The following is a 27,399-nucleotide window of genomic DNA, read 5'->3' as shown; positions in this document are numbered from 1 at the left end:
CAGTGCTGAAGATGCTGCAAGCACCAAATCATAGCTCATAAAATCAGGTCCTGAGATAGTTACCCATAAGAGGAATCCTTTGAGTGTATGCCATTGGTGAGCCGATGAGCATGGACCATAGAAGGGCTCAATGTAGAAGGTAAAATTGGCAAATCATAATTGAGAAAAATGAAATGTTTTCCCATACATAATATATGGTATAGGGTGTAATGTACCTGCTTTGATCACTTTTCATTTTAAAGTGCTATTCACTTGATCTTAAATGTTCCATGAACTGTTAAATTTTGAAAGTTATGTAGTTATTGCACCACATTTATGTGTGTGTATGTGTGTTTTAATAGTCAATGATAGGTATGTTAAGATTGATATTAAGGAGCTCTTTGAACCTTAAGAGCCTGTCAAGTTTTGGTTAGTTGTAGTTTGCATTTTTATAAAAGAAAATACATATGAATGCTGATAGATATTGGGGCATTGTTTCTGTCTCATGAGAATTTTTTTTATTCATTATCATAAGCCTTCACTGATACTGCAAGCATTTTTTAAATGGCGCTAATCTTAACCTTGAAATAAATGGAAAGCAGAACAGGTGAGCCAGTTGATTTGAATGCAATGGATGTTAGGAGTGGTAGAAAGAATGTTTAGCTTGAAATTGATTTATTTTATTTAGCACTTAAACTTGACAATGTGTTTTTGTTTTTAAGATTTCTTAGTGTGGTAGTACTTAGAATTTTTATGGTTTGATGTTTCTTTTAGAAATGGGAAGTATACTTTTATTTTTTATTAATGAAAATGGTTTTAATACTAAAACGAGTGGTTTAATACTAGTTGTTTATGAGCATTGTAAAATACATCCTTAGACAGATACCTTAGTAGTTAATGTACAGGAGTGGGTTTGGAGAGGAGTAAACAGTACCTTAAGAGGGAAATAGAAATGTATTCAAAGTGATAACATTTGTTTGAATACTCTGCCAGGAGAACCACTTCTACCTGCAAAGTTATGTTGTCTAGAATAAGGTTGTAGAAATTACTAATTAATGAAGATGTCTTTATTTTCTGAAAATTCTGCCTCACTTTAAAATGTATTTTAACAATACCTAGTTAAAGGTAATTTTGACTCTGAAAATAACCTTATTTTTTGTTTAGTCACTTGAGTTTTCTTGCCACAGTAAACTTTTGAGGGATTTTTTTAAATTGGTGCTTTTAGGAAAGCAAATAAGTCCCAGGATTTTATTTTCTTCAGTGATACCCCTATAGAAACTCTTAAATGTATTTGCACATATATATATATTTTTTCTTATGCATGCTCAATGCATTTTCGTCCTGAGAAAAGTGTTCTCTACAGAAACTACCCGTGTAAAAAGAAGATTGGCTTAAAATGGCTACTGTGATGGGAACAGTGTCTTAGGGAGATGCAGCTTGGACTTGAGGTAAATTGAATACTTTACAAACCGTGGTTTAGAGTTTGCTTTAATACCATTGTATGTAAAAGGGTACATGATTGCTGTAATTTTGTATTGATTATGGTTTCCTCAATAAAAAAATAAATGTACATTGGTGAATATTATAAGGGAATGTTCGTCTCTTTTCTAAAATACTGAAAGACTTTTTTTTAAATACAGAAGTGACTTTATTATGGGTTTACATTGTAAAATAAAATTGTCTTCCAGACAATTAAAATATAAAACAACTTGATTAGTACATGGTTGCTAATTATTTACAAACTCACTTTAAAAACTCAAAATTGAAGATTGTGCCATTTTCCCCTAAATCTAATTCTAGATCTTGAAATCTTTCATTATGTTGAAATTGTTTTCTCCTGCATGAACTATTAATACAAAGTTTTCTCATTAAAATATAATTTGTTCAGGCAAGGTCACAACATAAATTTGCTTTATAAGCTTGAATATATATCACACACATTTGAAAAGTACATTTGATATTCTCAGCACTCAGAACTCTGTATTAGGCAGTGGTTTCCATCAGATTTGCTCTAGCAGTTGTTTCTTAAAAGTCTTTAATTTTTTTGTTTTCTCCACACAGAGGGAGAAATGACACCCCTACCCCCTCATATCTCTGCTTCAGAAAGACTCTGAAACTACAACAACCAAAATGATAAACTACTGAGGGAAAAAGCCCACTCAAATTGATAGGTTCCAAATTCCTTAACTCAGCTATTTCAGACTAATTTTAGGTGTGAATAGCTCATAAGTGGTATTCTTTCATGCAAAATATGTCTGATTTATGATTTTTTAAACATAATTGCTGTAAATATGGGAAATACGCAGCCTTTGTATAGGTTCTGATAGAAATAATTGAGTAAATTTCCCACCTGGCCTTATTAAATTACACACTAACGTATACTGCGTAATGTGAATCTGGTGCTCATTTGAAAAGGAAGGAGGTACTTTTCAGACAAGCTTGTGTTGTGAAGACTGTTGGGGAAAGGAATGAGAAGTCAGCATAGTGGCACTTCCAGTTTCCTTTTCTGGCCCCGCCACAGAAAGGATGGATGCAGTAAGAAAGTCGGAGAGAGAGGGTGTGTTCCAGGGAGAGGGAAGGGGACCTAGTAGTCGTCAGCTAAAAAAGAGAGAAGAAAAGTGATTTTCTTTTTTAAAGGAAAACATTTTTAAATAGAATAAAAGTTCTAGATTCAAAGAGTGATTAATTCTTACTTTCAATGGTAAGAATGCAGGTACTAGCTGCAGAGCCTTTATTGTTCACTGCTTTACACATATATTCTCCTTCATCTTCTGGGAAAGTTTCTGGTAAATAAAGACAGTAAGTTTCTCCTCTTTCAATATATTGATAGTCTTCTCCATCCTGCAATATTTCTCCTTCAAACCACCATGTAATTTCTGGTTTGGGTTCTCCTGTTACTTTAACAGTAAATCTAACTGGCTCACTGTCTACAACCGATGTGTTTTTTAGAGGCTTCTTAAACCACGGAGCTCCTGATCTGGTTTGTTCTTCATCTTCAATGGTGGAGCCATTCATGTTGCTACCCTCTTCTTCTTCCTCCTCTTCTCTTTTCTATAATAAAATAAGGGCATTCAAGTTGGCATTTATACTATAGTACTATTTTCAGGACAGTGGTTTCATAATAGAATTTGGAGGTAAATATATTTTTCCCCCCAAAGTAAAAAACATGTAAGTATGCTTACTACAAAGTATTTTATAAAACATTTCAGTTACTTGAAAACTATTAAAATGTTTTTTTAATACCTCCTCATAAAACTTCATTGTTTTTAAAAGGTCATCTTTGGAAAATAAAGGAAATGTAAGCCTGGTACCTTTTGTAGTGCTGCATCAATTTCCTTTTGTTCAAACTGCATGCGTAATAACTTTTGCTCTTCAATTCTTCTTTGTTCTTCTTCTTCTCTTGCCTTAGCCATTCGTTCAAATCTAGCTTTCATATTCACTTTATGAGTAAATGGAGCCTCACTTTTTTTTGCAGGCTTGATATCAACATCTTCTTCCTTTACAAAAATGGGCCAAGAATAAGAATTGTTTTCTAAAAACCAACAAGAACTGAGATGTTAATAGTTCTGAAGATGTCTAGGCACAAAATAATTAACATGTTTGGTTATGCCTATTTGCCACACTGCAGACATGGAGATTTCCCCAATTTGGGAAAGATGAAAGTTTCATTTGTGAACTATTTTCTTAACTGCTGGAATCCTTTTCTCCCCGTGTAAAGATCATACATTATCTCTGGAGTCCTGGTGTATTTATTTGCCCAACCAAATCTCAGTGCTTGTTGATAGTAACAGAAAAGGGTGAGGATATGATACATTGTTAACAATTATTAAAATACTTCCTTCTCGTTAGAGTCTCCATATCACTCTTCACCCTACTACATAATACCGAAATGTAATTTCTGTTATTTCCCACTTCATGATTTCCTTCCTCACTCTTCTTTGTTAATAAGATGAATTCCATTCAACAAATAATGTATTGATGGGCAATGGCAAAGAATGTTTGCAGGTAGAACAAACAGGAAGACAGCTATTGAAAGAGGCAATGGCTGGAACTTGGGGAAATCGTTGAGGTGAAGTATGGTTCTGAGTCAGTCTGTTTAGGGGTGAGAGCTGGAAGCCATGAAAATAAGGGGGTAATTTAAGAGCAGGAGAATTTAAACTGTCAAGTAGTGTGAGTCTGTAAAACCAGTTTGGTGATGATGAGATCACTCGCCTTTTGAGGGCAGTTTTAGTAGAGTGGGGTCTTATGGGTACAGTTAATCCATGGTTTGAAAAGTTGTAGTCGACTCTTGGTTTCTAAACTACTTAGACTCTTGTGGGTCTATCTGGAAATCCCACCACTTATATTTCACTGTACTATGAGGAAATTGCTTCCAGGTACCACGTGCAACCAATAAAGGAAATTGTGAAACAAGCTGTAAAATAACTGCCTGTATAAGAAAAATCTTGGTTCATCAATGTTTTACATTAGTTTGAGGTGTTGCACCACAGCTCCAATGAATGTAGAAGGAGGAGTTAAAAGTAAGTTGGATAGTTTTTCTGGTTCTCCTGAATCAAGTTTTTATTTGATACTGGAAAGTGCTAGAACATCAGGCACAACCAGAGACCTAATGGGTAAATTCTATTGTTAACGCCATTATTTAACCTTCAGTGGATAAACATAAAGCCTGACTACCATTATTGTTAACGAACGGTGTTGATATGATTGTTTATTATTATATTTAAAAGATAGGGTAAAAAGTACATGTTAAACAATGGTTTGCTTGCTTAACAAGCAAAGTATTAAACTGCAGTTTTAATCTCAGCAGGCTTTTCTGAGACTTACATGGAAAGAAAAATGGACCTCTTTGTTCAGACTTTAAACAGTTAGTGTTATTCTTTGCTTACAGAATAAATCCTCAGGATATTTCGGCAGGTACAATAACTGCTATTCTGACTGAATCCCTCCTGGTTAATAACTTGCCTTCTGGATTTTTGGATAAAAGTTTGTGTGAATTCATAACTGTTACTCATTTAGTTACCTCAAACCTGCCTTTAGAAAATAATCATTAAAAGGATCCATCATGGGCTTCCCTGGTGGCGCAGTGGTTGAGAGTCCGCCTGCCGATGCGGGGGACACGGGTTCGTGCCCCGGTCCGGGAAGATCCCACATGCCGCGGAGCGGCTGGCCCCGTGAGCCATGGCCGCTGAGCCTGCGCGTCCGGACGCAACAGGAGAGGCCACAACAGTGAGAGGCCCGCGTACTAAGAAAAAAAAAAAAAAAGGGATTCATCATGGGCTTCCCTGGTGGCGCAGTGGTTGAGAGTCTGCCTGCCGATGCGGGGGACACGGGTTCGTGCCCCGGTCCGGGAAGATCCCACATGCCACGGAGCGGCTGGGCCCGTGAGCCATGGCCACTGGGCCTGCGCGTCCGGAGCCTGTGCTCCACAACGGGAGAGGCCACAACAGTGAGAGGCCTGCATACCGCAAAAAAAAAAAAAAAGATTCATCATAAGTTAACTGGGAGAAAGTTCATGAACAGTCAGTTATTGAGTACAGTTGCCTTTTCTTGAATCCCTGAAAAGCCAGGTTAAGAGAGTCACGTTATAAATGGAATGATCTTTGTTCTAGAGTCTAGGTGCATTCTTAGCAGGGCACTGATACTCCCAGCATGTGGATATTACAGGCAACCCAAATAGGCAATGAATTTGGGATAAAAATGCAAGGAATGGTTTTGGAGTGCACCTTATTGTAAAATCTAGATAGAATGTCAAACACACTAAGGCAATTAAGTGGTTTACGTACCAAATGTTGGTACAGGTTAAGGGCTACAGGAGCTGGGATGGAATTCTTAGGTAAGATTACATGAATGAGTTAGGCCTTGTAAGGTGTCTGGAACATAAAGAGAAGGTATTTTCTAAAGGAGGAAAACAAATATATGATTAGATGGGAGGGGAAGATCCTACTCTGGAAGCTGATTATACTCTGCCAAAACTATGCTAACACAGGATCTCAGTGACCCTTAATCTAGATGGTTATGATAGGAGGAATGTCAGATTCTACAAATTCTAAATTGAGGAAACTCAATTTAGGACATCCTCATGGATTACAGAAGATCAGCCAGGTCCTAATCTCATATCCTTTTATACAAGAGTCAGTAATAGCATTAAAACAAGAAGCCACCTACCTCATTTATTTTACCTACAAATTTTATAGGACTAGGTATCACTGAGGTTTCACTATCTTAAAAAAAACAAACAAACATGCATGCTTATTTAAATTCTTTACCTTCTGTGATTTGTCTCTGAAGGATCAACTGATCTTGTGGCCCATCCGTCCATTTAATGTTGGTGTTCTCCAGGGTTTTATCATTCGCCTTCCAACTATTAACTCTCAAGATGGCTTTATCTACATCTATTCTTTGAAACAATCTGTAGCTCCTGCCTCTTCCCTGAGCCCAGTACCTGTGTTTCAGACTGCCATTACCTTTCCAAATATAGCTCAAACTTCACAGGTCCAAAACACTTTATTCACCCATCCCTCATCTCCTGACCTCCTGAATTCTCTGTAGCATCATCTAGTTTCCCTGGTAATCTTGAAGCAATGTTAGGCTTCTCAGCAACCACCTGCCTGTAACTCAGTTTTGTTAAATTTGGGTCAATTTTTCTCCCTTGCCCCCAACTTCATGACCATCTTCCAGTTTATCCTCCATGATCCCAGGATTCTGTAAACATAAGCCTTTTATTACTCTGTCTTAAAACTGATTATTTTGGGCTTCCCTGGTGGCGCAGTGGTTAAGAATCAGCCTGCCAATGCAGGGGACACGGGTTTGAGCCCTGGTCCGGGTTTGAGCCCTGGTCTGGGAAGATCCCACATGCCGCGGAGCAACTAAGCCCATGTGCCACAGCCAGTGAGCCTGCGCTCTAGAGCCCGCGAGCCACAACTACTGAGCATGCGTGCCACGAAGACCATGCTCTGCAACAAGAGAAGCCACCGCAATGAGAAACCCACGCACTGCAACGAAGAGTAGCTCTCATTCGCCGCAACTAGAGAAAGCCCGCGCGCAGCAACAAAGACCCAATGCAGCCCCCAAAATCCCTGATTATCAACATTGTTCCCGGATTATAGTGTCCACAAGGTTAAAAAGGCCCTTCAGCTAGCGGCAACCTAGTTTTACAACTTTTTATCCTATCACCTATTATTATATGAACCTTTCCTTTGAACCTATTTTCCACTTAGCCAGATAAAGTTTTACAGCCTTCGTGTTAACTCACATTGTCCTTCCAATCTGGAATGCTTTCCCTTTTTAACTGAAACTTCTATTCAACCTTCACATTCAGCTAAAATGTCGTTTTCTCAGCCCTGTTAAACATCTCCTAGGAATACTGATTCCATACTACTTGATCCCATAACACTAAATACATAACTATCTTAGCACTTGATGACAATTTTAATTGTTTTCATACATTTCATTAGGCTGGATTTCTTGAAGGCATATTATATTCACTTTTATGTACCCAAAACTTAACATAGGGCTTCCCTGGTGGCGCTGTGGTTGAGGGTCCGCCTGCCGATGGAGGGGACACGGGTTCGTGCCCCGGTCTGGGAAGATCCCACATGCCGCGGAGTGGCTAGGCCCGTGAGCCATGGCCGCTGAGCCTGCACGTCCGGAGCCTGTGCTCCGCAACGGGAGAGGCCATAACAGTGAGAGGCCCACGTACAGAAAAAAACAAAAAACAAAAAACATAGGGCCCAACATAGAAGATATTAAAAATAGCAATGGCATTAGTTTTTAGCTGTGACAAAATGGTTTATAACCCAGTCCCTAAGTCCTTATGTTATTGTGTATGTTGCACTAAGTTCAGATGCATATCAATTTAATTGATATCTGGATGTTCTACAGCATCTCCATTTGTGTAGCTTGTGACCTCTCTTCCTACCAAACTCCTATGTTCCCCTATTACCTAGTATACCCAGTCACTTTGATTCCTCTCCACCACCATTCCCAAGCTAAGTGTTGCCAATTTTGTATCCTACATACTTATCAGTCCTCTCCATTCCAGTTCTGGTTCAAATCTTCATGTTTTCTCTGACCACCCTGTACAAAATTATACCACATACTCTATAGTCTTTTACCCTGCTTTGTTAATCTCCATAGCTTTCATTTACTACCCAATCATTGTTTTCCATCCCCTGTCTCCTGCCCCACACCTGTTAGATTCTAAACACCATATGAGCAAGGACTGCAGGTTTATTCACCAATGTAGTCCCAGTGTCCAGAACAGTCCCCGGAACATAGTAGGCTTTCAAATAATTTTTTAATGCATAAATCTAAAGCCATCTTTAGCTTCAGCATGATCTTGCGATAAAGATGCCTATTTGATAATATCATTCCATGTTTTAAAAATACCTTCATTGCACCCCAATAGAACAAAGTTCCTTAACATGGCATCTAAGATGGGTCATCTTGCCTGTGCTTGCGTCTTCATCATCTTTCGCTGTGCTTGCACTCTACTTGTCTCAGTAATAATGAATTGCTTATAGTCCTGGAATTTGCCCATAGTTTCATCATTCTTTTTATTCACCAATCTCCTCTGAAGGCCCTCCTAAATTCCCATACCTGTTTTATAGTTAAATATATGATGAAAATCAATTTTTAGAAGAATATATGTTAAATATAACATAAAATGGCAATTTTGACAGAACAAGTTTTCCAGATCTTATTTAAACCAATATTCATAATCATGGAACTAGTCCTTAAGCTGGAAGGGACATTATAGGTCATCTAGTGAGTGCCTCCTTATTTTACATATGGAGGTACTTCAAATTCATGTCACCTGAATTCTGATTTAGGCTCTGCCAACTGAATGGTTGGCATGACTTTGAACATATCATATAGGCTTTGTTGGCCTCATTTTTAAGAAAGTATGTATGAATAATCTCTGGAGTTTAATATACACTGGTTCTACTGATTCAAAGTAAAACTTGTGCCAATAAATATTTCTAAGCTATTTTTGCTAAAGTGAACGATTTGATGTTCACTGTAGGCTTTAATTCTTATAAAAGTCATTTTGGAACAATGCTAGAGTAGGGAAATCTTTCAAAGTCTCTTAAGATCTTAATGTGCTTTTGCTATTTAAGTTCCCAGATTATTATATACACTGATGGTTAACTATAAATTCCAACACTTATTTCAAAGTCAGTGTTATTTCTGTTAAGTTCATCATCATTACTGAACTATAACTGTTAAATATAAAACAGTATACCTCATGAAAGTTTTCTGCTTCTCGCTCTTTAATTTCAAGATCAATTGCTCTTCTTCTTGCTCGTTCTTCTTCTATCTTTTTCTGTATTTGTTTTTCAGACAATTGTCCAATTTTTTCAAACTTGCTTTTTAGATTTTTAGCTTGAATAGAACCACTCCTTTTCAATTTGATTAATTCTTCATATTCCCTACTCAGTTCAAAGGTTTCATTTTCTTCTTCTTCCTTCAAAAAAATTAAGATTTTTATATATTAAATACCAGAAAATTAGTTTGTACAACAAACCATCCAGAAAGTTCACTATTTCTTATGTGCAGCCAAAACTAAATGTTAAATAACTTCCTCCCTAAACACAGTGCCTAAATTTACTAATTAAAAGTAGTGCTACAAATTTAAGACTGTAGATAACATCTTATTTCATTTAAAATGCTATTTAATTAGGGACTATGGCTCAAAACCTCATTAACATTCCATTATAACCTGCTAAAAGTAAAATATATATGTTAAGATTAGCTTTTACTAGGAATTGTAGGAAGACCTTTGTTTAGGGGAAGGTAAAGAAAATTCAAAAAATACTGGGCTAGGAATCAATAGTTCTGACTCTGATACTGTGTGGCCTTTTGCCTGGTCACTTAGTCCATTGGACATGATTTTTTCATCTCTATATAGAGCCACAGTATCTCTAAAATTGCTCCTGCCTTTGATTTGATGATAGTCAAAGTTAAATATTACTCTTAATAACTCAACTGAATTAAGCATTTCTACAGATATAGTCTGGTAAAATCCCTACATTTTGCTACATATCACTTGTATTCTCAATTTTATATTCTGCCAAGAAAGATGAGTCGACAAAAATTGGGTTCCAATTCTTTATACAATTTTATCTTGAATACCTTTTATTCAGGTTCCTTTCCCTTGTCTTTCCCTTTTCTTTGTATACTTCTTACACTAAACCCTAATGGAGTGGTAGAATATTGCAGTTATTCCTGGTACACTTCTCCTGGGGAAGACCTAGAGTTCTAGGCAGAGAAAAAAAAAAGGTGGGACTGGACAGGGTGGGGTGCGGGAAGAGTCACAGTGGATGATGTTGACATGAGGCTTAATTTCTTGGTTCAACAAAGGGAAAAAAGAAAGTTTATTCCTTTATACTACCTCCACTTTTTGGTCTATGTGGGTGAAAATGGGCAACTCCTAAAATACCAGAAATTAACAAAATTATCAAATTATCAAATTAACAAAATTAACAAATTATCACATCATATCACAATGGTTCCCACATCACTCTGATCAAAATTAATGGTTGAACTAATCAGTTATGATCTATGTAATCTTGGAATTGGCATTCTACTTGTTTGAAAACTCCCAGACATAGTGGAGTGAGTCACTTAGTAGCACCAGAATGTCAGACAATTACACCCTGCCATATATGAATTAGATTACTTCTCAATAGTATTACTAAAATATATTCTAATTTACTTTGTTTTTCTAGACAGACAATTCATTTTCAGCTTCCTTTATAAAATAAATGCTATTACATTTTTTAAAAATTCTGAGGGTACACCTTGCAGTATTTTTCTACAGCATATTCATTATATTTTCTTATTAACTATATATTTATGCAGCATTTATAGTCTCTTGGCTGACCTGAGCAAGGAAGTAAATATCCCCACAGTCCCATTGCTCCAACCCATGACAAGGAGGCAACTTCTAAGAGATTGCAACCTCTGTGAAGGAACCCCACTCGGTTCCTAGATCAGGAGTTGGCAAGGGGCCCCCACCAAGTCACCTACCAAACATGCCATATCACTGCCAATCCTACTTAGGCTGGGAAAGCCACTGCTCGCCTCACCCCAAGTAATGGGGTTGTGCACTCATCCCAGACACTGCTGTTCGTGTTGCTGCTAGGGCCCCCTGCCCAGCCAGAGGCCAAGGGTGACAGTGGAATGCTGGCCTCTTCCCTCACCCTCCCCACTTGTGCCTATGTAACTGGTTGGCCATCCAGATGGAGGGAAGCAGTGTTCAGGGTTAGGAAGGTGAAGGTTAGACAGGGTCCTAGGACATCAGGAGGTAGGAAGAGGGTTGCTGAGAGCCCACCATGAGGAAGCACGGAGATGTCACGTGGAGTGGGTGAGCCAAGGCTCCGAGACTCTGGTGCAGGCTCCACTGTCCAACCAACTTTCAATTACAACACACACAAGTTCAAAGATAAACTTATTTAAAATTTCAAAGGCAACCTCAGAGCACTAAATCCTGTGTCCCTTCTGAGCATGGCGTCCTGTGAGGGCACAAGTTGCTTGTTCATGAAGCTGGCCCTGTACAGTCTATAGGTATGTATGTGTATATATGTATTTTTTAAATTATTTATTTTGGCTGTGTTGGGTCTTTGTTGCTGTGTGAGGGCCTTCTCTAGTTGTGGCGAGCAGGGGCTGCTCTTCGTTGCGGTGTGTGGGCTTCTCATTGCGGTGGCTTCTCTTGTTGTGGAGCACAGGATCTAGGCACGCGGGCTTCAGTAGTTGTGGCTTGCAGGCTCTAGAGCGCAGGCTCAGTAGTTGTGGCACACAGGCTTAGTTGCTCCACAGCATGTGGGATCTTCCCAGACCAGGGCTCGAACCCGTGTCCCCTGCATTGGCAGGCTGATTCTTAACCACTACACCACCAGGGAAGTCCCTATATACGTATTTTTAAAATTCATTTCAATGCTGGTGAAACCATGCTAAGGTATTTAATAGTATCAAAATTCTATCTTAGAATAATTTAATAAAATACAGGCATAACTTGGAGATATTGGGAATTCAATTCCAGACCACTGTAATAAAGTGAATATCTTAATAAAGTGAGTCACATGAATTTTTTGGTTTCCCAGTGCATATAAAAGTTATGTTTACACTATACTGTAGTCTATTAAGTGTGCAATAGCATTATGTCTAAAAAAATAATGTACATACCTTAACTTTAAAATATTGCTAAAAATTGCTAACCATCACCTGAGCCTTCAGTGAGTTGTAATCTTTCTGCTGTTGGACAGTCTTGCCTCAGTGTTGATGGCTGCTGACTGATCAGGGTGTTAATTGCTGAGGCTGCGGCGGCTGTGACAGTTTCTTAAAATAAGACAACAATGAAGTTTGCTGCATCAATTGACTCTTTCTTTTGTGAACGATGTCTCTGTAGCTTGCAATGCTCTTTGATAGCATTGTACCCGCTGTAGAATTTCTTTCAAAATTGGAGTCAGTCTTCTAAAACTCTGCTTAATGGTACCTGGAATGTTGACTCCTTTCCAGAAGGTTTTTAATTGATTTTGTCCATATCCATTGGAGGAATCACGATCTATGGCAGCTATAGCCTTAGAAAACGTATTTCTTCAATAATAAGACATGAAAGTAGAAATTACTTCTTGATCCATGGGCTGCAGAATGGATTCTGTGCTAGCAGGCATGAAAACAACATTAATATCGTCACAACTCTCCATCAGAGCTCTTGGGTGATCAGGCGCACTATTTATTTTTTAACATATTTATTGGAGTATAACTGCTTTACAATGGTGTGTTAGTTTCTGCTTTATAACAAAGTGAATTAGCTATACATATATGTACATCCCCATATCTCCTCCCTCCTGCGTCTCCCTCCCACCATCCCTATCTGACCCCTCTAGGTGGTCACAAAGCACCGAGCTGATCACCCTGTGCTATGCAGTTCCTTCCCACTAGCTATCTACTTTACATTTGGCAGTATATATAAGTCCATGCCACTCTCTCACTTCGTCCCAGCTTACCCTTCCCCCTCCCCAAGTCCTCAAGTCCATTCTCTACGTCTGCGTCTTTATTCCTGTCCTGCCTGTAAGTTCTTCATAACCATTTTTTTTAGATTCCATATATATGTGTTAACATATGGTATTTGTTTTTCTCTCTCTGACTTACTTCACTCTGTATGACAGACTCTAGGTCCATCCACTTCATTACAAATAACTCAATTTCGTTTCTTTTTATGGCTGAGTAATATTCCATTGTATATATGTGCCACATCTTCTTTATCCATTCACCTGTCGATGGACACTTAGGTTGCTTCCATGTCCTGGCTAATGTAAATAGAGCTGCAATGAACATTATGGTACATGACTATTTTTGAATTATGGTTTTCTTGGGATATATGCACAGTAGTGGGATTGCTGGGTCGTAAGTTAGTTCTATTTTTAGTTTTTTAAGGAACCTCCATACTGTTCTCCATAGTGGCTGTACCAATTCACATTCCCATCAACAGTGCAAGAGGGTTCCCTTTTCTCCACACCCTCTCCAGCATTTATTGTTTGTAGATTTTTTGATGATGGCCATTCTGACCGGTGTGAGGTGATACCTCATTGTAGTTTTGATTTGCATTTCTCTAATGATTAGTGATGTTGAGCATTCTTTCATGTGTTTGTTGGCAATCTGTATATCTTCTTTGGAGAAATGTCTATTTATGTCTTCTGGCCATTTTTGGATTGGGTTGATTGTTTTTTTGATATTGAGCTGGATGAGCTGCTTGTAAATTTTGGAGATTAATCCTTTGTCTGTTGCTTCGTTTGCAAATATTTTCTCCCATTCTGAGGGTTGTCTTTTTGTCTTGTTTATAGTTTCCTTTGCTGTGCAAAAGATTTTAAGTTTCATTAGGTCCCATTTGTTTATTTTTGTTTTTATTTCCATTTCTCTAGGAAGTGGGGCAAAAAGGATCTTGCTGTGATTTATATCATAGAGTGTTCTGCCTATGTTTTCCTCTAAGAGTTTTATAGTATCTGGCCTTACATTTAGGTCTTTAATCCATTTTGAGCTTATTTTTGTGTATGGTGTTAAGGAGTGTTCTAATTTCATTCTTTTACATGTAGCTATCCAGTTTTCCCAGACCGCTTATTGAAGAGGCTGTCTTTTTTCTCCATTGTGTATTCTTGACTCCTTTATCAAAAATAAGGTGACCATATGTGCGTGGGTTTATCTCTAGGCTTTCTATCCTGTTCCATTGATCTATATTTCTGTTTTTGTGCTAGTACCGTACTGTCTTGATTACTGTAGCTTTGTAGTATAGTCTGAAGTCAGGGAGCCTGATTCCTCCAGTTCTGTTTTTCTTTCTCAAGATTGCTTTGTCTATTCGGGGTCTTTTGTGTTACCATACAAATTGTGAAATTATTTGTTCTAGTTCTGTGACAAATGCCATTGGTAGTTTGATAGGGACTGCATTGAATCTGTAGATTCCTTTGGGTAGTATAGTCCTTTTCACAATGTTGATTCTTCCAATCCAAGAACATGGTATATCTCTCCATCTATTTGTATCATCTTTAATTTCTTTAATCAGTGTCTTATAGTTTTCTGCATACAGATCTTTTGTCTCCTTAGGTAGGTTTATTCCTAGGTATTTTATTCTTTTTGCTGGAATGGTAAATGGGAGTGTTTCCTTAATTTCTGTTTCAGATTTTTCATCATTAGTGTATAGGAATGCAAGAGATTTCTGTGCATTAATTTTGTATCCTGCTACTTTACCAAATTCATTGATTAGCTCTAGTAGTTTTCTGGTAGCATCTTTAAGATTCTCTATGTTTAGCATCATGTCATCTGCAGTGACAGGTTTACTTCTTCTTTTCTGATTTGGATTCCTTTTATTTCTTTTTCTTCTCTGATTGCTGTGGCTAAAACTTCCAAAACTATGTTGAATAACAGTGGTGAGAGTGGGAAACCTTGTCTTGTTCCTGATCTTAGTGGAAATGGTTTCAGTTTTTCACCATTGAGAACGATGTTGGCTGTGGGTTTGTCATATGTGGCCTTTATTATGTTGAGATAAGTTCCCTCTATGCCTACTTTCTGGAGGGTTCTTATCATAAACAGGTGTTGAATTTTGTTGAAAGCTTTTTCTGCATCTATAGAGATGATCATATGGTTTTTATTCTTCAATTTGTTAGTATGGTGTATCACATTGATTGATTTGCATATATTGAAGAATCCTTGCATTCCTGGGATAAACCCCACTTGATCATGGTGTATGATCCTTTTAATGTGCTGTTGGATTCTGTTTGCTAGTATTTTGTTGAGGAGTTTTGCATCTATGTTCATCAGTGATATTGGCTTGTAGTTTTCTTTCTTTGTGACATCTTTGTCTGGTTTTGGTATCAGGGTGATAGTGGTCTTGTAGAATGAGTTTGGGAGTGTTCCTCCCTCTGCTATATTTTGGAAGAGTTTGAGAAGGATAGGTGTTAGCTCTTCTCTAAATGTTTGATAGAATTTGCCTGTGAAGCCATTTGGTCCTGGGCTTTTGTTTGTTTGAAGATTTTTAATCACAGTCTCAATTTCAGTTCTTGTGATTGGTCTGTTTATATTCTCTATTTCTTCCTGGTTCAGTCTCGGCAGGTTGTGCTTTTCTAAGAATTTGTCCATTTCTTCCAGGTAGTCCATTTTATTGGCATAGAGTTGCTTGTAGTAATCTCTCATGATCCTTTGTATTTCTGCAGTGTCATTTGTTACATCTCATTTTTCATTTCTAATTCTATTGATTTGAGTCTTTTCCCTTTTTTTCTTGATGAATCTGGCTAATGGCTTATTAATTTTGTTTATTTTCTCAAAGAACCAGCTTTTAGTTTTATTGATCTTTGCTATTGTTTCCTTCATTTATTTCTGATCTGATCTTTGTGATTTCTTTCCTTCTGCTAACTTTGGGGGTTTTTTCTTCTTTCTCTAATTGCATTAGGTGTAAGGTTAGGTTGTTTATTTGAGATGTTTCTTGTTTCTTAAGGTAGGCTTCTATTGCTATAAACTCCCTCTTTAAACTGCTTTTGCTGCATCCCATAGGATTTGGGTCGTCGGCTTTCATTGTCATTTGTTTCTAGGTATTCTTTGATATCCTCTTTGATTTCTTCAGTGATCTCTTGGTTATTAAGTAGTGTATTGTTTAGCCTTCATGTGTTTGTATTTTTTACAGATTTTTTCCTCTAATTGATATCTAGTCTCATAGTGTTGTGGTCGGAATAGATACTTGATACGATTTCAATTTTCTTAAATTTACCAAGGCTTGATTTGTGACCCAAGATATGATCTATCCTGGAGACTGTTCCATGAGCACTTGAGAAGAAAGTGTATTCTGTTGTTTTTGGATGGAATGTCCTATAAATATCAATTAAGTCCATCTTGTTTAATGTATCATTTAAAGCTTGTGTTTCCTTATTTATTTTCATTTTGGATGATCTGTCCATTGGTGAAAGTGGGGTGTTAAAGTCCCCTACTATGATTGTGTTACTGTCGATTTCCCCTTTTATCGCTGTTAGCGTTTGCCTTATGTATTGAGGTGCTCCTATGTTGGGTGCCTAAATATTTACAATTGTTATATCTCCTTCTTGGATTGATCCCTTGATCATTATGTAGTGTCCTTCATTGTCTCTTGTAATAGTCTTTATTTTAAAGTTTATTTTGTCTGATATGAGAATTGCTACTCCAGCTTCCTTTTGATTTCCATTTGCATGGAATACCTTTTTCCATCCCCTCACTTTCAGTCTGTATGCGTCCTTAGGTCTGAAGTAGGTCTCTTGTAGACAGCATATATATGGGTCTTGTTTTTTTATCCATTTAGCCAGTCTGTGTCTTTTGGTTGGAGCATTTAATCCATTTACAGTTAAGGTAATTATCGATATATATGTTCCTATTACCATTTTCTTAATTATTTTGAGTTTGTTATTGTATGTCTTTTCCTTCTCTTGTGTCTCCTGCCTAGAGAAGTTTCTTTCAGGTGCGCTATTAATGAGCAGTAATATTTTAAAGGAATCTTTTTTCCTGAGCTGTAGGTCTTAACAGTGGGCTTTAAATATTCAGTAAACCAGGTTGTGAATAGATTGCTTTATCTAGGTTCTCTTTTCCATTTATAGAGCACTGGCAAAGTAGATTTAGCAGAATTCTTAAGGACCCTACGATTTTCAGAATGGTAAGTAAGCATTGGCTTTAACTTAAAGTCACCTGCTATGTTTTACCCCATAACAAGAGAGTCAACCTGTCTTTTGAAGCTTTGAAGCCAGGCATTGACTTCTCCTCTCTAGCTAAAAAAGTCCTAGATGGCATCTTCTTCCAATACAAGCCTGTCTGTCTACATTGGAAATCTATTGTTTAGTGTAGCCACCTTCATTTTGACTATCTTAGATCTTTTGCATAACTTATGCAGCCTCTACAACAGCACTTGCTGTTTCACCTTGCACTTCTACATTACGGAGACAGCTTCTTTCCTTAAACTTCAAGAAGCAACCTCTGGTAGCTTCAGACTTTTCTTCTGCAGCTTCCTCATCTCTCAGTCGTCATAGAATTGAAGAGAGTTAGGGCCTTGCTCTGGAGTAGGCTTTGACTTAAGGGAATGTTGTGGCTTATGTGACCTATCCAGACCACTAAAACTTTTTCCACATCGACAGTAAGGCTCTTCCACTTTCTTATCATTTGTGTGTTCACTGGAGGAGCACTTTTAATTTCCTTCAAGAACTTTTCCTTTGCATTCACATCTTGGCTAATGGTTTGGCACAAGAGGCCTAGATTTTGGCCTATCTGTCTCAGCTTTTGACGTTCCTTCCTCACTAAGCTTAATCTTGCTAGCTTAATTTAAAGTGAGACAAATCGCTTCTTGACCAAGTGTAAAGTGAGAGATGTGCGACTCTTACTTTCACTTAAACACTCAGAGACCATTAATTGGCCTAATTTCAATACTGTTGTGTAAGGGAACAGGTAGGCCTGAAGAGAGGGAAAGAGATGGGCAAACAGCCAGTCAGTGAAGCAGTCAGAACATAGACACTTATCGATTATGTTTACCATCTTATATGGGAGCAGTCTGTGGTACCCCCAAACAACTACAATAGTAACAATGAAGATCACTGATCACAGATCCCCATAACAAATATAATAATAATGAAAAAGTTTGAAATATTGAGAGAATTACCAAAACGTGACACAGAGACACAAAGTGAGCAAATGCTGTTGGAAAAATGGTGGCAACAGACTTGCTCCATGCAGGGTTGCCACAGACCTTCAATTTGTAAAAAGTGCAGTACCTGTGAAGTGCAATAAAGTGAAGCACAATGAAATGCAGTATGCCTGTAAAATTATTCAAAGACTTGCCAAACTGATATTCCTATTAACATCCATGGTACTCTTATAGTTTTTTCTTATTTTGATTACCAGTTTAATTCTGTTTCAAGGAAAATAAGTATAAATGGGTATATTAAGTACTCTAGAGTGACAGTTCTCAATCATGGTGTAATCTCACACAATTGTGAGGTATATAGGAAGAAATATTTACTTACGTACTACAGTAATATCTCAGTCACTTGGAATCTTATATATTTTTCAAACTAGCAAGAAGGAGTAGAGTTATAGCAGGCTGGAAAGGTACACTCAACTATGCTGAAACTTGTACCAAATGCCTCATAGGAGTGTCCTTTATGTGAATAATAATACTTAGAAAGTTATTGTAAGGTAATGCATGTGAAATACTGAGATTAATAAATATTTGTGGAATAAAAATGGACATTTCTTAAAGTCTTACCTCTCCCATTTCTTGTCTCAGTTGTTCAAATTCCTGTTTTTCCATCTCTAGCTTATGCTTCCGTTCCTCCTCTGTTCGTCGTCTTTCTTCTTCCATTTTTTGTTTTAATAATTCTTCAAAATTAATTTCTAGTTTTCCCGGTGTAAGAGGAGATTCTTGCGAGATTGTTTTATACATCTCTGGGGAGTCATCATCTACTACCTATTTAAAATAATTCTTTTATCACTCTTGACAGAATTATACATACTACAAAGGGAATATTTCTTGAATAGAAAGGTTTCACATTGAACTAAAAACCAAAAATTCTCTTTAAAAGTATAAAACAATAAACAAGAAGGAATTATTAGAAACTGTAAGACTAAAGTATTTTGCAGTAACAGAGAAAATGGTGACCATAAAGTCTCCATTCCAGTGAACACAAATAAATACTTTGACTTTATACTATGAGTAATTTGAATTAGACATTAAGATGTTCTAACAAAACTTTTTTTAATTAAAAAAATTAAAAAGATGTTCTAATATTGGGAAAACGTTTTAATTGGATTAAAATGCACCTCCATTCTGGTAATTAAAGTAGAACATTTCAGTTAAATCATGGTTTTTACCTGAATGAATTAGATATCATGACCCCTTCATAATCAGGCAAAAATCAGTTAATGCTGTGATTTATTGTGCTGATTTATTTACTGTCAGGGTAATTAAAAATAAATAATAATAGTTAATACTTATAGCTGCCAGGTACAATTCTAAGCACTTTATGTGTATTGACTTATTTTTCTGTAACCCTGTGAAGTAGGTGTTATTAATATCCCCATTTTATAGATGAGGAAACTGAGGCACTAAAAAGTAACTTGTCCAAAGTCAACACAAATACTATGTGGAAAAGGTGAAATTCCAAACTTTAAAAGTCTTTCTAATAAAATTATAAATAACTATTTAGACTACCTTTTTATAATTTCATGAATTACATGTCTAACTGCCATTTAGTTATGACCCTGGGCAAGTTAAATAGCCTCTCTAAATCTGAGTTTCCTTATCTGTGACAACTTTCATAGAGTTGTCATGAGAATTACATAAAGTTTGGAAACACTTTTCAGTGTGTCTGACACTATGGTAAGCTCCCAAATAGCAGTTTTATTATTACAATATCATTCCCTGTATATAGGCAATCTCTAAATTGCAAATAGAAACTCTGCTTTTAAATCACTGACTTGGAGTACATTTTGCCATGAAAAGCAATGACCTAATTCTAACCCCTGAAAGTATATACATAAACCTCTCACTTGAATTGTGTCCCTGTGGCTGAACTAGACACAGGAATAAGAGAGGTACAGGGTAATTATTATTTGTTCCAAGTTTTATATATGACAGGCTTTACCACAGAACCAGTTCAACTTAGAAATAATGTTTATATGGTCTTAAAATCCACAGATTGCCAAAAAATTTTTTATTAATATATGAGTTAACTGAGCAATAATATGAACTGACAATACTTGGCCCTAGATAAGAAAACAACATAAATGAAGGAAAAAGTTTCTCTTTCCTTCCCTGATATAGAAATGTCTTTAGGAAACCAGAGTTTTGGTTTAATGCCATTTTCCTTCCCTGCACTTTTTCCACTAGTGAGTCATTACAAAACGGCAGATTTGGCCTAAAAATCTGCTCCCAGGACTAGATTTCCTGATCTTCACAGCTACTTCTTATCTACCACTTCTGAGCCAGCTGATTCTCCAGAAACTAAGTGCTTTCAGAATGTTTGTAGGGTTTCTGTGTAGAAACCATTTGTGAATCAAGGATTACCTAATAAGACAGTATTAATATCACTTATTCCAATTTAGCCATAAAAAAGAACAAAATAATGCCATTTGCAGCAACATGGATGTAACTACAGATTATCATACTAAGTGAAGTCAGAAAGAGAAAGACAAATACCATATGATATCTCTTATATGTGGAATCTAAAATATGGCTCAAATGAACCTATCTACAAAACAGACTCACAGACATAGAGAACAGACTTGTGGTTGCCAAGGGGGAGGGGGTGGGGGAAGGGAAGGACTGGGAGTGTGGGATTAGCAGATGTGAACTATTATATATAGGACGGATAAACAACAAGGTCCTACTGTATAGCACAGGGAACTATATTCAATACCCTGTGATAAGCCATAATGGAAAGGAATATTAAAAAGAAGAATGTATAAATGTGTATAACTGAGTCACTATGCTGTACAGCAGAGATTGGCACAGCATTGTAAATCAACTCTACTTCAACAAAAAATAATAAAATAAAATAAATCACTTATTCCACAAGCATTTACAGGAAGTTTGTTACACTAGAATGCATTGTGCCGTGTGCTTTTCTTTTCCTAAGTCCAAGCACCGTCTTTTTCCTTTCTTTTGGCTGCATTGGGTCTTCATTGCTGTGCGCGGGCATTCTCTAGTTGTGGTGAGCAGGGGCTACTCTTTGTTGCGGTGAGCGGGCTACTCATTGCAGTGGCTCCTCCTGTTGTGGAGCATGGACTCTAGGCACGTGGGCTTCCTTAGTTGCAGCACGTGGGCTCAGTAGTTGACGCACGCGGGCCCTAGAGTGCGCGGACTTCATTGAAGTCCCGTGCCATGTGCTTGATGTGGTCTCAGCCTCACTGAGTGAGGAAGATGGCCATAAGCCACAACAATACAGCACTAGTGCTGTGCTAGGGGAGCACTAAATGCTCTAAGAATACATGAAAGGAACACCTTTCTGGAACTTGTATTATCAGGAAAGGCTTCCAGAGGAAATGGAATATATGAATAGGAGATAGCTCAGCACAGGGAAAAGAGAGAGACACGTTTCATATAGCATTTATGAAGTTCCAGAGATGAGAGCATAGCATTTTGAAGAAATGGAAAGAAATTTAGTATGTCTGGAACAAACATGGCAGATTAAGGAAGAATCAAGAGGGACTTTCCTGGTGGCGCAGTGGTTAAGAATCTGCCTGCTGATGCAGGGGACAGGGGTTCGAGCCCTGGTCCGGGAAGATCCCACATGCCATGGAGCAACTAAGCCCGTGAGCTGCTTAGTTGCTCTAGAGCCTGCGCTCTAGAGCCTGAGAGCCACAACTACTGAAGCCCGTGTGCCTAGAGCCCGTGCTCCGCAACAAGAGAAGCCACCGCAATGAGAAGCCCACACACTGCAACAAAGAGTAGCCCCCACTCGCCGCAACTAGAAAAAGCCCACATGTAGCAACAAAGACCCAATGCAGCCAAAAATAAATAAATAAATACATTTATTTTTTTTTTAAAAAAGGAAGAATCAAGAAATGAAACTGGAGAAAATACTACGGCAAGGTTATAAAGAAATTTATTTTAAAATTTTAGTGTTTGGATTTTTGTTTTAAGGGATGTGGAAAATTTTTAAGCAAAATAGTAACATAATCAAATTTACTTTTTTTTTTTTTTTTAAGAAAGGCCACTTCTGGCTTTATAGGAAAAGAATGGATTATAGGCAAGAAAGCAAATTAATTAGGAGTTGGCCTGAGGCAAGGGATAACAGTGACCTGCATTATAGTAGTGGTAGTGGGAAATGGGGGAAAACTGATCAATTTTTAGAGTGATATAGGAAATGAGACAGTGAATGACTGGATGTGAGGCATGAATGAGAGGTGGAAGTGCTTAAGGCTCTCAGGTTTCTGATTTGAGCATCTGGGTGGGTGATGGAGCCAAATAAACACTTGGATATATCTGTCTGAAGCTCACCCAGACACAGGAAGAAAACCAAGTCATGATATCATTGAAGCCAATTAAAATGTTTCAGGAAGGGGATGCAGCGTTCACGTGTCAACTTACTTAAAAATAAAGTTTCTCAGGTAACTGTACAGTTAACAAACATTAAAATGGTATAGAGGCTTCCCTGGATTCTGTGGTTAAGAATCCGCCTGCCAATGCAAGGGACACGGGTTTGATCCCTGTTCTGGGAAGATCCCACATGCCGTGGAGCAACTAATCCCATGTGCCACAACTACTGAGCCTGCGCTCTAGAGCCCGCGAGTGACAACTGAAGCCCACGCACCTAGAGCCCGTGCTCCACAACAAGAGAAGCCACCGCAGTGAGAAGCCCGTGTAGAGTAGCCCCTGATCTCCACAACTAGAGAAAGCTCGTGCACAGCAACGAAGACCCAACGCAGCCAAAATAAATAAATAAAAATTTAAAAAATGGTATAAGAAGTATAACTTTGTAACAGAGTTAAGTTTAGTAGCAATATCCAGAGTGATGGTAAGCATTTTGGAGAGTTAACTAATTGTGATTAAATGGCTTTGATCATTTAATATATCCCAGATGGGATGGATACTGGAAAGAAAGGAGGAAAGGAAGGAAGGAGTGAGGGAGGGAAGGAGGAAATGTGGAAAGGAGAAGAGAATGGAGAGGAGGGAAGGAAAGGTGGGGGTAGGAACCCCCCTCCCTCCTCGCTTAGATACTTAGTTCTGGAAAACATGCCTTCCCAGAGAAGGACGATAACATACACTCCTCTATGCTAGGCATAGCAATTTAATCAGAACCTTCTCAACACTATAATGAAGCAAACACCTTTAACTGACAGTGTTATGCCATAGGAGACTTTAATAACTTATATGTCATCCCTACTTTTGGCATATAAGTTCAGAAATAATAGGGTATTCCCCAAAGTTGAATGATTCTCATAACATACTGAATCCCAATGGCCTTCTCCAGTCATATTCTGTCTTACCATGCTTCTCCTTGCTTCAGCAAATGCCTTCTTTTCTTCCTCTATTCTTCTTCTGGCTTCTTCTTCTGCTTTCCTTTTTTCATCTTCTCTCCTTTGTCTTTCTATTTCTTCAAAACTGAGTTTGAGTTTACCAGGGCGGTACCCTTTAAAAATGGTTTCTGTGTCTTGGTTTTCCTCCTCTTCATTTACCTAACCAAGAAACAACTCACTACTAAGAACTGGGATTCATCAAAGACAGGAATGAATTATAAATCAAAAGGCACAGACTCAGCCACCTTACACAGAAATGTTTCTTTGTTCTAGTATTCTTGACCAAAATCCCCTTCCTTTATAATGTCTCATATGATTTAAAAAATCAAATTTGGAAAAATTCCAAATAAAGATGTACCCAAGTTAAATAAAACTTCTCAAGCAAGTCAAATTTTTAAATGGATAAGATTAATTGTTTAAAATTCTTAAGGAATCATTTAAAAGTTTTATTAAACATTAACTCTCCCAGAACAAACATAAAACATGTGTGTGGACCTACTAGAGAAAGGACTTGAGGACACAGGGAGGGGGAAGGGTAAGCTGGGACGAAGTGAGAGAGTGGCATGGACATATATACACTATCAAACATTAAATAGATAGCTAGTGGGAAGCAGGCACATAGCACAGGGTGATCAGCTCGGTGCTTTGTGACCACCTGGAGGGGTGGGATGGGGGGCTGGGAGGGAGGGAGACACAAGAGGGAAGAGATATGGGAACATATATTTATGTATAACTGATTCACTTTGTTATAAAGCAGAAACTAACACACCATTGTAAAGCAATTATACTCCAATAAAGATGTTAAAATAAATAAATAAATAAATAAATAAAAGTAACACCAACACACAGATGTGGGTCTTACTCAGTTTAAGATATGGAACGTTTCCAGTACTCTTGAAGGTCCTCGTGTATCCTTCAAGAGCCCATCCACCTTTTGCTGGCTTTTCAGAGGAAACTAATATGCTTAATTTTGTGTTTGTTATTCTTTTGCTTTGTTTGAATATGTAAAAATTTGTTCAGTGTTGCAGCTTTTGAATTTTACATATAAGAAATTATACTGTATGTGGTCCTATTGACTTGCAGTTTTGCTGAATCTTGTAGTTTTTTTTAGATTTATCTGTGTTGATGGGGCTACCTGTAGTTAATTATTTTCTATTGCTGTATAGTATTTCATTGATTAAAAATTCTACAATTTATCTTCTAAAAAAAAAAAGTGTGTGTGTGTCTGTGTGTGTGTACTTAAATTGAGGTTCAAGTATACACACACTGAGTCTCTTACATAATAAAAGACAGTTCTCATTCTGTAATTTTCATGGATTTTTTTTTTACTATGAACTATGGTTATTAAATGGATAAAACATTATCTGGAAATATTTTATATACAATTCAAATTTTATGATTTTATAATTAAAATTCTAATGTAATGCTAATTAAATTAATTAAATACTCATTGAAATTTATGATTTGATTAATTAATGATATTTCTATGTCTCTTCACTAAATTGACCGCCAGTGATATCTAAAATGTGTAGGTATTATCCAACTGTAACTACCCAAAATATTGGGTTGGCCAAAAAGTTTGTTTGGGTTTTTCCATAACGTTTTACGGAAAAACCTGAAAGAAATTTGGCCAACCCAATAACAACATTTTCAAACAAACATCTAGAAAATTAAAATTTTGGAGATATAGACCTCAGAACATCATTAATGAAAGCTGATCAAGAAAGTCTGAAAGTTTAAAAAATTACATATATTCCGTTCTTAAATTCTTGCAATGAGATTTGGAATCAATGTTTTCTTATTTCAATTTTATTTCTTGTTGTTAAATCTGTTGCTATAATAATAGCAGTTAACATTTTTAAAGCACTTATTGGGAATTCCCTGGCGATTTAGTGGTTGGGACTCCGTGCTTCCATTGCAGGGAGCATGGGTTCAATCCCTGGTCAGGGAACTAAGATCCCAAAAGCTGTGCTGCGAGGTCAAAAAAAATAATAATAAAAAGATAAAAATACATAATAAATAAATAAATAAATAAATAAAGCACTTATTATATGCCAAACACTACTCTAACTGCTTTCTATATTAACTCATTCAATGATTTAAGAAGTAGGCACAGTTATTTTCACCATTTTACAAATGAGGAAACTAAGATGTAGAGAGGTTCAATAACTTGTCCATGGGTACACAATAAAGGTTAGATATCTGAATCCAGACAGTCTGGCTCCAAAATCCATGCTCTTAAGCACTTAGATTATATACATTACACACATATATATATCTCTCTATATATTCAGTATATATATATACTGACACTAAGTGTACAATTATGATTAGATTTGAAAGTGCGCTGCGCCATGCTATTAAACACATTGCAGGCTGAGCTAACAGATGAAGAGAAATCAGATTTGTTGAATAATTATTTTGTATGTTTACAACAATTTATAAAAATAAAAATTTAAGGCATATTAGGTAAAATATCCCAAAATGAAAACTAGAAAATAATATAAATGCATGTTATATATGGAATATGTATACAGTTTTAAAATCAGACCCTTGTATATAGAAAATCTCCTTAAATATATAGCAATGAACCTTATCTAAAGCCAGCTACCTCCCTTAATATTAAATGTTTTATATATAACATTTATATAACATATACATATAATATATAATTTGTATAATATATAAATGTTATGTATCATAATATAATTATGTATTGTAATATCATATATAAATGTTACATATATATCAGTTTGTTTTACCATTTGCCGCCTTGCTTCTTCAAAAGCACGCCTCTCTTCTTCTAAACGTTTTCTTGCTTCCTCCTCAGCTTGCTTCCTTCGGTTTTCTTGTCTTTGTCTTTCCAATTCTTCAAAAGTCAGTTTCAATTTTCCAGGAGAAAGTGACTCTTTTTTTGCCTCACTTTCCAGTTCATCGTCCTAAGAAAACATAACGAAAACCTGTTAATCGTAAAGGGATATGCTGCTAACCAACTTAACTGCTTTTATTTGTTCTTTATTTAAAAAAATTACCATGACCAATGAAAGACACTTTGCTTCCTTGAGAGACCGACGTTGTTCTTCATATCTTATTCTTTTATCTTCTTCATACTTGATCCTTTCCTTTTCTTCTTGTTCTTTTTCTAGATCTTCAAAATTCTTTTTTATTTTTCCAGATGTTTTGTGTGATTTGACAGGTACCACTGTTACAAGCAGTGAATCATCTCCTTCCTAATTTATAAAATAGATAATTAGCATATTTCTTCCTAATCAAAATTTAGGTTTCATGGGACTTCCATCATTGGTGAATTTCATTACATTGCCATCAATGTTATGAAAAACAAAAATTAATATTTTTTACAGATTTCTATTAAATAGCTCTTTCTCTGAATTCATTGTACATGATGAGTTTATCTTTTTTTTTTTTTTTTTTTTTTTTTTTTTTTTTGCTGTACGCGGGCCTCTCACTGCTGTGGCCTCTCCCGTTGCGGAGCACAGGCTCCGGACACACAGGCTCCGCGGCCATGGCTCGCGGGCCCAGCCGCTCCGCGGCATGTGGGATCTTCCGGGATCGGGGCACGAACCCGTGTCCCCTGCATCGGCAGGCGGACTCTCAACCACTGCGCCACCAGGGAAGCCCGAGTTTATCTTTTTGAAATCCACTGCTGACAGGGTTCAAGAAGCATCTTTTTTCCTAGAAGATGGTGTTAATACAGCTGTTTGGATAAAATTGCGTGAAATCATCTGAATTTCACTATCCGTGCACTCATCCCACAAAAGGTAATGTGCATGTGAGCATACTCTAAATCAATTTGATGGTGGATGGCTTCAGTTTAAACACACAAGAAAGGTTTCTGTGTTTGATTTTTCTCTCCATGCAAGTTTTTAAATATTTAATAAA

At 37.0% G+C, this 27,399-nt stretch overlaps 2 protein-coding genes across 5 annotated transcripts in view; one reads left to right on the top strand and one right to left on the bottom strand.

Annotated features, from left to right (window-relative positions):
- Positions 1-1,545, top strand: part of FUBP1 (far upstream element binding protein 1) — a 34,311-nt gene extending 32,766 nt beyond the window's left edge. For both annotated transcript variants that reach the window (XM_082614261.1, XM_082614260.1), the window contains one exon: positions 4-1,545. In XM_082614261.1, the coding sequence (XP_082470387.1) occupies positions 4-34 (31 nt within the window). In that variant the 3' untranslated portion in view covers positions 35-1,545. The remainder of the gene's footprint in view (positions 1-3) is intronic.
- Positions 1,546-1,645: 100 nt separating this feature from the next.
- Positions 1,646-27,399, bottom strand: part of NEXN (nexilin F-actin binding protein) — a 58,978-nt gene continuing 33,224 nt past the window's right edge. For all 3 annotated transcript variants that reach the window (XM_082614251.1, XM_082614253.1, XM_082614252.1), the window contains 7 exons: positions 26,532-26,729; positions 26,262-26,438; positions 23,470-23,658; positions 18,746-18,946; positions 9,224-9,445; positions 3,291-3,476; positions 1,646-3,030 (listed from right to left, as the gene is read on the bottom strand). In XM_082614251.1, coding sequence (XP_082470377.1) covers positions 2,662-3,030; positions 3,291-3,476; positions 9,224-9,445; positions 18,746-18,946; positions 23,470-23,658; positions 26,262-26,438; positions 26,532-26,729 — 1,542 coding nt within the window. In that variant the 3' untranslated portion in view covers positions 1,646-2,661. The remainder of the gene's footprint in view (positions 3,031-3,290; positions 3,477-9,223; positions 9,446-18,745; positions 18,947-23,469; positions 23,659-26,261; positions 26,439-26,531; positions 26,730-27,399) is intronic.

This window comes from Mesoplodon mirus (genome assembly GCF_964341445.2).
Source record: "Mesoplodon mirus genome assembly, chromosome: 3".
Lineage (NCBI taxonomy): Eukaryota > Metazoa > Chordata > Mammalia > Artiodactyla > Ziphiidae > Mesoplodon > Mesoplodon mirus.
The sequence above is the reverse complement of the archived record's forward strand: the minus strand, read 5'-3'. Positions and strand labels throughout refer to the sequence as shown.